The 11,010-nt window shown below is 44.6% G+C and overlaps 1 protein-coding gene across 3 annotated transcripts in view; it reads left to right on the plus strand.

Annotated features, from left to right (window-relative positions):
• Positions 1-732: 732 nt before the first annotated feature.
• LOC106808726 (guanine nucleotide-binding protein-like 1) overlaps positions 733-11,010 on the plus strand; it is a 25,674-nt gene continuing 15,396 nt past the window's right edge. For 2 of the 3 annotated variants that reach the window (XM_014811554.1, XM_014811556.1), the window contains exons 1-3: positions 733-827; positions 8,696-8,799; positions 9,824-10,013. In XM_014811554.1, the coding sequence (XP_014667040.1) occupies positions 8,709-8,799; positions 9,824-10,013 (281 nt within the window). In that variant the 5' untranslated portion in view covers positions 733-827; positions 8,696-8,708. Of the gene's footprint in view, positions 828-1,850; positions 1,878-8,695; positions 8,800-9,823; positions 10,014-11,010 lie in introns of those variants that run through there. The other variant, XM_014811555.1, reaches the window with a different exon arrangement.

An 11,010-nucleotide genomic window follows, 5' to 3' on the forward strand; every position in this document is an offset into this window, starting at 1 on the left:
TTTTTTGAAAAACAAACTTCATAAAATGTTGCAAATTACCTCCGAATTTGTAAACAAACAGCGATATAGTATACTATTAGTATTACTTGTACTAGCTACCAGTACCAGTACCAACAACAAAATAACAATGAGCCTGTATGGGAAGATTTAGAATGTAATCAGGAGAAATCAAGTCTTAAATAACATAATAGTAGTAATTATCTTTCCATTATGAGGGCTATTGTTTCATGAAATGCACATTATCATCCAAATCATTATCATCTAATGTTTACGGTTCATCCGGGTACTTTCGGGAGTTTTTCCCTTATCAGTAATGGCGGACCATGCTCCATGCGATCACAGCGCTTAGTGTGCGAGCGGATTGCGTGTCCGCCCTCTAGTATATTAACAAACTGCATGCAGTGCTCCTTCCCACACTCAGGATAATACAGGTAGTACCTGTATTACCTGTACAGGTAATACAGGTAGAATTGAGCCAGAGCGAGAGCGCCATCTGTCGTGGAGTTTGGTATATTAATACAACTCTATGCACGTAGCCTCTATCCCCAGAGCGAGAGCGCCATCTGTCGTGGAGTTTGATTGAGCCTATGAGCGAGAGCGCCATCTGTCGTGGAGTTTGGGGCGCTGCATGCAGTTTGAGCGAGAGCGCCATCTGTCGTGGATTTTGTTGTTGTCTATGAATACTTGGGAAATTTAGCCAGTACCAGCGGCGATACTATATCATCCAAAATACTGTACGTGAATCGTGATCTACCGGTTACGCGGTTAATGACGACGGTTTGTCAGGTCTATATTTGTATTGCATTTGTATTGTCTGGAAACTAATCGTAAGGATAATGTTTTTGTGGCTTTTATTAGACAATTCACTCTATTTTATCGCATATCATAGTTTAATTAGGACTGTCTCTCGTGATTTGTATTAGTGCACTCAATAATGGATTAATGTCTATGATTCGATTGTGTAGCAACCTGCAATTTTAACTAAGGATGCAATGAGGGCTCAGGGATAGATCATAGAGAAGATGTCCAGTCTTATCTTATCAACTAACATCATCCTATCCAATCACCGTCCGTACTGGACATCATCTCTATCATTGAACCTGCATTGAGACCATAATTCTGCTGCCAGTGCCAGTGGCCCAGTGCCAGTGGTTATGACTTATGCACCAGTCAATTGAAACCCCGGCCCCGACCGCAGGGAAAAAGTGGGGAATTTAACACTTCCTTAGTGTTAAAAACAGCAATTTCTCCGCCCATCCCCATAAAGGGCAGGTAGTCTGTTAATAAAAGCCCCTATAACCGGCAAGGGCGCAACCACGTGTTGAAAGTTGGGGGGTCCGAAGCAGCCAATAGCAACGTGATCTGCGGGCGAGCGAATATCACGTATTGGTTCAATATCACGTATTTCAGTGTGTTGATGGAAGTGTTGCATAATTGTGATGTCAGGAATGACATTACTAGGATCATGTATACATAAAATACCAAAATGTTTTATTAATTAAATTAAGCTAGTAGTAAAGGTACACACAGACTGTGCTAACTGTGCGACACAGTTAGCATGATTAAGATAAAGAGGAAAATAATAATAATGAAAATAATAATGCAAAAAAATGCCTGACACGTGAAAACAGAGAACAGTGTTAGAAACCAAATGGGACCTTCCTTGAGTCACACTTTGCAACAAAATCCTTTGCAATTGCTTCAATATCGATTCCAGAACACGTGATAAAAAACAATCGCGTTGATTGGTTCAATTGTCTTTTCGCCGTCACGTCAGCCGGCAAAAGTCCAACTTGACTTTCGCCGTCGCCGTGAAACCAGGCCTGCGCCGTGCAGTGTCAGTGGAGACTGCGCCAGAAGATATCATAGATTAGAAGGTAAGGGTGAACAGGGACGCGCCGCGACGCGCCGCTTGTGTGGAGATGGGCCTATATTATGTGTGTATCTATAACACAGTTGGCTTGCGAACGCATGGTGAATATCGTGCTCGTTCCATGCACGTGAGATTGAATGTACTATGTAGGTCGAATCTAAATGATATTAACAAGGGTTCTATTTAGATATCTGAATCTGAATCACAGTTATCACACTGCACTTGACCACCTGGGGTTTTTATTTATTTTAACTTTCACGTGTGAAATATGGATGTTTCACGATAATAAACGCTTATCGGACTATTTTGGACCGCTCAGAAAATAAGGTCTTCCAGAAGTTGGGGAGGTCCACATAAAAGTCGGGGGGGTCGTGACCCCCCCGACCCCCCCAGTGGTTGCGCCCATTATAACCGGCGATCATTTCTCAGATTCCAAACAAATCTAAATTCTAATTCGTAAGTTCCAAGTAGGCCTAGACAATCGGCAGCCCGGATATCGCGCCAAAGCGCGAAAAACGCTGCGTAGCGGCACACTAACACAACTACGCTGCACTGATTGAATACCAATTTCAACGGGTCCACTATCTAGACGCAAAAGCGGCGCAATCGCCGAATTGAGCCGTTCTGGCCATTGCACGACGGGTTTGACCAGGCCTCGAATTAAGCGACGAGAGGGGCAAGGCAATTTTTGGGGGGCACGTGAGAAATTGCCTTGAATTTTCTCTAAAATGGATGGGCACCGAGGCAATTTTAAAAGGTATCAAGGCAACTCTCACAATTTGAGAAGGGCACCAAGGCCATTGTTATGGAAAACTTTGTGTCATCGTATGAATTCTACTAAAATTTCTCTAAATTTACTGCACTTAGCAAGCTACACACCGTACAGATCACTGGCCATTCTTGCGCGACGTCGTTTCCCGCGCTTTAAATCGCACGCGGGCCGAGTCCGGGCGTGCAGCATTTAAATATTCGTGTTCTACCACGCGCATACACAGGTGCACTATTTATTGATCGTCTACTGGCAGCGGTTGGCAGCAATACCACGTTATTGTTTTTGCCGCCGGGTAGACTGGTATCCGGCCTCACGCTCTGCTAGAGAATGTACACGATCTGCGACAAACAGTGCGGCCGCGAACCAGTCTAGCCAGAGGCAGAGGCACCGACGGCAATTACAGAAAAGGGCAAGGCAGGTCACTGCCGTCGGTCGGGTTGGATTTTCAGGGGCAGTACGGCGATTGATAGGGGCACCGCCGGCAAATGCCGTCGGTGCCGTCGGTTAATTCGAGCCCTGGGTTTGACTACCCAGGTAGCTAGACATTTCCTAGAAATGCTCGCAATTTTTGGTTCGCTACTCGGCGCGCTTTGTTTGCTGTAAAAAACGCGGTTCAACTTTGTTCTTTGTTTGTTTTTGTTGATCAGCGTAGTACATATGGCGTGCGATAGATGGCGCAACAAGGCTATATGCATAGCTAGACTGGTACCCGTTTGCCACCTTCACTCTGGCATATATATACGTCAGTGTAGCGTGTCGAACTGTCCACCGGGTACCAATCTATATGCATATAGCCTCGTATCCTGCAGCTCGGCCGGCTATAACCGGCTATAACCGGCCTAACCGCTAGACTCGTACCCCGTCGACAGTTGCACATGCTGTACACTAACTCACTTTAGTGTAGCGAAGGATACTTGCCCGAGTGGAGGTGGCGAACGGGTACCAGTCTAGCTATAACCCCCAAACTGCATCCAGCGCCAGTTCGCGATTATTTTTTGCGTTAACGCGTCAGCGCTCACTATGCGTATTGGGAATGCTTGCGTCACAGGTCAACAGAGATGGTGGTGGCCCCATAAACACACTTTACTCCACTACACAACAAATTGTGTTTACACAGGTCTTCTAACCCTAGCAAAGACCATTTCTTGGAGCTAGTAGTAGTACTAGCTCTAGTACTATACTATATAGTATTAGTACTAGTAGTAGTAGCTCTAGTACTATAGTAGTAACTAGTAGTACGAGTACTAGTAGTCTAGCAGTACTAGTAGACTAGTAATAATAGTACTAGTAGTAGTAGTGTAGGGTTGAATATATGCTCGTAGACGGTAGCTCGTAGATAGTAGACACAACGAGTGAAGTAAACGGCAAACAGTACTGATATAGATTTATTATAAGCACAGGTCAAACGATGTACACATACCCGTCAGCAATACGTCGGTGTCTCTCTCGAACTCACTCAAACCCTCCCTTTTATCCGTCTCTCTCGACCTTGCCACCGCGCGGCGGTCCTCGTCGAAGGCCGTTGAACCCCGTCCGTGCCGCCACCGCCTGTTATTATGGTTCTCCCTTAATGACATCTGTGGGACACGTACGGGGTGGCCTCGGTTACTGACCGCCTTGTGACAATGCTGATTTATTTAGGACCCCCAAGTATGTGGTTGGTGGTCAGCAGAGCTGTCCCCGGTCCATTTCGTTGATCACCTAGGCGGTGTGAGAAATAGTATTTGTCGGGAATCTCACGGTCCTACAGTAGTAGTAGTAGTAGTAGTGCTAGTACTTTGTATTGTGGATACAATTGTATCACCACAAGGATGTGTGCCACTACGACCTTTATTTGACCTTGACCTTGACCTTGACCTTGATCACATTTTCCTTCCGCTCTATAACTCGGCCCTTAATTGACCTAGCACTACCAAGCATCTTGGGAGAAGGTGCGCAGCGTACCAAAACCAGGTCACTATGACTTTTATTTGACCTTTACCTTGACTTTGATCATATTTCCCTTCCGCTCTATAACTCGGCTCCTAATTGACCTAGCGCTACCAAACTTGGTATACTTACACATCTTGGGGAGAATGTGTGTCGCGTACCAAAACCACGTCACTGCGGCTTTTATTTGACCTTGACCTTGACCTCGATCATATTTTCCTTCCGCTCTATAACTCGGCCCCTAATTGCCGTAGCGCTACCAAACTTGGTATACTCACACATCTTGGGGAGAATGTGTGTCGCGTACCAAAACCACGTCACTGCGGCTTTTATTTGACCTTGACCTTGACCTCGATCATATTTTCCTTCTGCTCTATAACTCGGCCCCTAATTGCCGTAGCGCGACCAAACTTGGTATACTTACACATCTTGGGGAGAAGGTGTGTCTTGTACCGAAACCAGGTCACTGCAACCTTTATTTGACATTGATCTTGACCTTGACCTTCATCATATTTCCCTTCCACTCTATAACTCCGCCCCTAATTGACCTAGCATGAGCAAACTTCATATACTTACACATCTTAGGGAGAAGGTGTGTCGCGTACCAAAACCCCTAAGGCAACCAATTTTAACATACTTGCACATCTCAGGCAGATGAGTTGTGTAACAAACCTTTCTTTGTGACTTATTTAACTTTACCTACCTTCTACGTCCTTACAGAGATATTTCATTCATACTAGATCACAGGGGATACATGTAGTTGGCGACAACTGCCCTTTCTAGTTGAATAATAAAATGAACATTAAACTGCTTTTATAAGTTGTATTTCATGGTTTAGTATAAGTGGTCAGTGCATCCATACAACTTTGTCGAATTCGGGAAAAGCGTATATTCCAGAGGATAGGTCCTTATAAATTTCTTAAAGCAGCTCTGTTCACAGAAATGCCACTTTTTGAGGTCATACTCATAGCCATCGCATGATCATATGACGTATTCTGGATCGAAATATGCTCAAAGTCTCCATGTAGTGTTTTATCACATTGAAAACAGTGAGGGCAAATTTTAATTGCATGAGATCTAATATAGTTTGCTGGAACTGAGTTTAGCACCCATTCAACCGAAGTTTTTTGTTGATCAGTGGCAGCAATCCGAATGGTGATATATGATGCAGAAACTCACAGCGTGTGGTAATGAATCGGTTTGCCTGATGTTTCTTGGGCACATCCCTTAAATAAACATGTGGACCAACCATGCAGGAGTTAGGTGTGTACCAGCACTACATTTCTGGCTTTCAAATTGCATATTAATCCATGCCAGCACTTTTGTAGGCATCCATAGGATTCCGAATTAAACAATTCTGTTTTAATACCTGTAGGTCACAGCTTTTGATGGTTATTTAATGTAATGTAATGTACGAATTTGATCGTTTTAACTTGAGGTATCAATTAAGACACATCTAAATTGTGAATATTGACACCGTGTATCTCAGCAGTTTGGGGTCTTTTGCATATTTTCGGAGCGTTAGGGCTGCATGCCACTGTAGACTAAGAGTATGGATTATCATGTCACATATCCCGTGTAGCATGTTGTAGTAGATCCTGACAATGAGAATATTGATGTCAAGTCAATGGCAAGAGATTGTACATTGCGTATCCTAGTCCTAGCTACTAGATTAGTGGTAGTGGACATTGTGGCACTTTATTGTGAGGCAAATGTATGTGAGTGATATTCATGCATTATTCTAAAAACATCACTAATCGTGCGCTGCTATTTCACACATTAAAACTATCAACAGTATTGGCACCGTACTAGAGGGTATTATCAGATCGTGGTATATAAACAGGAATTAATCATGTTATTTGGATAGAATATAATCATAATAATATTTATTGTTCAAGTATGGATAGTGCTCTTTTTCTATTAGCATGATTATATCTGGAGTGAATAATAATAGACGAGTATGACTCGCTCGAAACACAAGAAATTCAACATTTCCATGCCCAAATTAGATGATTTATTACGTGAAATCCAATAAAAGTGACGTCAGAACTAGTGCTGAACATCCAACTTGTCCTCACACTTTACTGTGTATCGATACCTCTTCTTATTATGTAGTTATAGCTTCGAACGTCAGACGTGGTTTAACGCACTGACATAGCCAAGCGGCCATCATTCCCACGCTGTAGCGCGAACAAGAGGCAGCTTGCTCTGAGACCATGTTGACGGGGTTCGGCAGGGATTTGCCACTCGCACAGACGTGCGTGTTTCCACATATGAAATTAATAGCCGGCTCTGAAAGCACTGTAGAAGGTCTTTTTTGTCGCTTGTCTGGAGCCAAATCTAAGTTGAGCTATGGTTTTGGCGGCATTTTGGAAAGATTTGCAATGTGATCTCGCGAGAATTCGCGAGTTGCAAATCCCTGCCGAGCTTCGCCAACAGGTGTCTCAGAGCAAGCTGCCTCTTGTTCGCGCTACAGCGTGGGAATGATGGCCGCTTGGCTATGTCAGTGCGTTAAACCACGTCTGACGTTCGAAGCTATAACTACATAATAAGAAGAGGTATCGATACACAGTAAAGTGTGAGGACAAGTTGGCTGTTCAGCGCTAGTTCTGACGTCACTTTTATTGGATTTCAGAATAAATCGTAGGTAAATTTGGGCATGGAAATGTTGAATTTCTTGTGTTTCGAGCGAGTCATACTCCTCTATTATTATTCACTCCTGATTATATGCATACTCTAGAACACATGTACAGTGGCGTATCCAGCATAGGGCGGACCGGCGTAGTCCCCCCCCCCTCCCCGTTTTTGCAAAAAAACAACAATAAAACAAAAAACAAAATTTTTTTTAGTAGCAGTGGGTCTTCAGGGGTAACGTCAGACTGAACACCCTCCTGCTTCTGTTGCTCCACAAGGACCTCCCTTTGCAAATGGATAAGGTGGTCAACATCTTCATCAGAAGGAAGCCTCGAAGGTTGCTATTGGCAAACCCCATGGGGGACGTTTAAGGTCCCGAACACACAATCATGACCTGAACAACAGGGTTGAGATAGTGTCATCAGACATCAGAATATGGCTTACAAAGACTCCAACTCTCCTGTTTTTGGCGGCAGATCTCCTGTTTTGGGGCCATTTTCCCAAAATCTCTCGTTCTCCTGCTTAAGCTGCATTTTCTCCCGCCCAAATAAAGAAAAAGTGTAATAACTATTTAAAAAAATAATAATTTGATCAAGGAAGTACAACCTAAAACACACTTCAGTTTGAACAAAAGGAATAAAGTGACAGAATTAAGGTCAGCAATATCTACAGATGCTATTTCACTTTGTTTCTTTAATAAAATTAATCAAACAAATGTGTAAAAAATAGCTTTATTTCAATACTAAAAAAAACCTTAAAATCCAGGAGCTTTCGGGGGCGCTGCCTCCTGGATCCCCACTCCCTTAGGCGGGCCCATGGACCCACCCGTAATAGGCAAGCGCCGCGATCCGTGCGCTCAGAGTGTGGTATCCAGTTTGCCAAGGGGTCCAGGCTGGAGAATCTCCAGTTTAGGTGATGCTTAGGGTTGGAGTCTCTGGGCCCACAGTATGCCTCAGATTGCAGGAAAATGGCTTAAATATTTCAAAATTTTCTGAGACCCCCCTACCACTCGTGTGCCTACAGCGCATGGGGCTGCTCGAGGCAGCCCAGGTACATTTTGCCCCCCCCCCCTGTTCATCAATTTCTGGATACGCCACTGCATGTATGGATTCATAGTATTAGCTGTAGTAATTTAGTCTGAGAATCAATCACACAATGTCCTATTCATTCAAAATAGTGATAGTCAAAGTGGGTTGAGAATATTTGTACTAGCGAAAGACTCATAACTCATGATATAATGAATAACTCATGAATAACTCATAGCGAAAGACTCATAGTATATATACATATAAGCACTTGTAGCTAAGCAATTACATACAGCAGTGGCATAAAATAACTAATCCTAAACCGAATATATGACGAGTCTATTATGATAATATTTTTACCTTCAACATACATGTTTCGAATTGTTGCTGATGGTGTTTTTAGTGGTGGTCAAGTTTGTATAATTGATTACTAGGTTTTCATAGAATTGGCCTTGTTTTCAGGTGACAACAAGCGATGCCTCGTAAGAAGGCCTTCAGTGGCAAGCAGAAGAAACGGCAGTTGCATGAAAAACGGGAAAAAAAGAAGTGCGAAGTTAGCGAGGATGGTAAGTGTGTGAAATGAAGGTGCTTAGCAGGTATACAATTACAAGGTAAGACTGACCTAAAATTTTGTTTATGGCTGTAATGGTATTGTAATGAAAGTATGTCAGGGCTCTTTGATAGCCTTTATCTGTACAGTATGCTTTTGCATTCTTAACAGCGAAATGAACCTTTGTCATCAATAATCCTATCACTAATTCTTAGCACTTTCTGAACCTTTACCATCTCTTTCTCTAGAAGTAACCCTCAGCTCTACTCACGCTTTACACTACCCATTGCCAGCCCATAACCCCAGCACATACCAGCGATGATCCCTACCCTGTAGGTTATTCACCATTTACCCGTTGTCAGCACATAACCGCAATGCACACCCTCAATACTTCCTACCCTGTAGCTTAATCACCCTTTACACTACTCATTGTCAGCCCATAACTCCAATGCACACCCTCAATACTTCCTACTCTGTAGAGCTCTTACTCACCTTCTACACTACCAGTTGTCAGCCCATAACCCCAGCACATACCTGCGATAGTCCCTACCCTGTAGCTTACTCACCCTTTACACTACCCGTTGTCAGCCCATAACCCCAGCACATACCCGCGATAGTCCCTACCCTGTAGCTTACTCACCTATCCTTGTAGCTTTACTCACCCTCTACACTACCCGCTGTCAGCCCATAACCCCAGCACATACCCGCGATAGTCCCTACCCTGTAGCTTACTCACCCTTACACTTACGCCGTGTCAGCCCATACCCAGCACATACCGCATGATAGTCCCTACCCTGTAGCATTACTTACCTTTTCACTGACCGCTGTCAGCCCATAACCCCGCACATACCCGCGATAGTCCCTACCTTGTAGCTTACTCACTTTTACACTACCCGTTGAAGCCATACCCAGCAACATACCGCCGACAGTCACTACGCCTGCTTAGCAAAATGAAATGAACATATCTGCTGAATTAAACATTCTTCCCACGCCTTGATGTGATGACAGCTGACCGGATGTGTGTCTGTCGTGGATTGCAGACAGCGACTACCCGCGGCCGCACACCGTGCCGGACCGCACGCGCCTCGACAGTATCCCCGACCACCAGAGCTCAGATGCCGGCGAGTCGGACACGGACACGAGCGAGACGCTGTCAATCACCGACGTGCGCAAGCTCAACCAGCAGCCTGACGACGAGCTGACGAGTAGGAAGAGATACGATGCAAACAGGTGGGCGCACGACAAAACATGCGCGAGCATGACGACAGATTATAGATGCAGGTACAATGCCGGGTAACAGGTGCTGGACACACGTACAGGTATGATAGGTATAGATATGGCAACAGATGCCAGGTACATGTGATGATACATGTGTGATAGGTATAGGTGCGGTAACAGATGACTGTGTCATGTGGATGATAGTGTCAGCGTGGTTCTCCCTACGTCTGCGCAACGGGGCCGCCGCGCGCCGGCCCGTTTGGGAAAAACGCCCCCCAGTTTGAATCGTTGCGCCCCGTTTGGAATTATCTCCGCCCGCTCTTAAATAATCCACCCACAATAAAAGTTGCCAGCGTGGATCGCACCGTCACGAATTTGCCGTCTCGACAGGGACAAATCCGGCACTCCGCGGTGTATTTTTATCCGTTTACACGATCGCATCTGCAGACAGTACACAAGTTACCTGTCACCTCACTGATACACCGTACTTCGGCTATTATATATATACAAGAACCCCATAATTACCCGTCTATGGTGTAGTGGCGATTTTACGCATTAATTAGTCGTACGTTTAAAATATACACCGCCCCGCACACAACCCTAGTTTTCCCTTTGCCCTCCCCCTAGTTTCCCCCCTCCCCCCTTCCCCTCCCCTCCCCTGTTTGAATTTCCATCCTGGGGGGAAACCCTGTACAGTGTAGGTGCCTGGTAACAGGTATGAACTGGTACATGTGATCGATAATGGTATAGGCATGGTAACAGATGTGGACTGGCTACATGTTAATGATAGGTGTACGGTATGGTACAAGATGGATGGCAATTGTGCATTGATACGTGTCAGGTGTTACGAGAACAGTATGATGGTAGCATGTGATTGAGCGGTGTAGTTTTATGTTCAACAGAATGACGTGATTGCATGTTGATGATTAGGTGTAGTGCAGGTAACGAGCTGACTGGTACATGGTGATGAATAGGTGTAGGTGCTCGGTAACGATGAGCTGGTACATGG

The sequence above is a fragment of the Priapulus caudatus genome, unplaced genomic scaffold (assembly GCF_000485595.1).
Source record: "Priapulus caudatus unplaced genomic scaffold, Priapulus_caudatus-5.0.1 Scaffold299, whole genome shotgun sequence".
In the NCBI taxonomy this organism is placed as follows: Eukaryota; Metazoa; Priapulida; class Priapulimorpha; order Priapulimorphida; family Priapulidae; genus Priapulus; species Priapulus caudatus.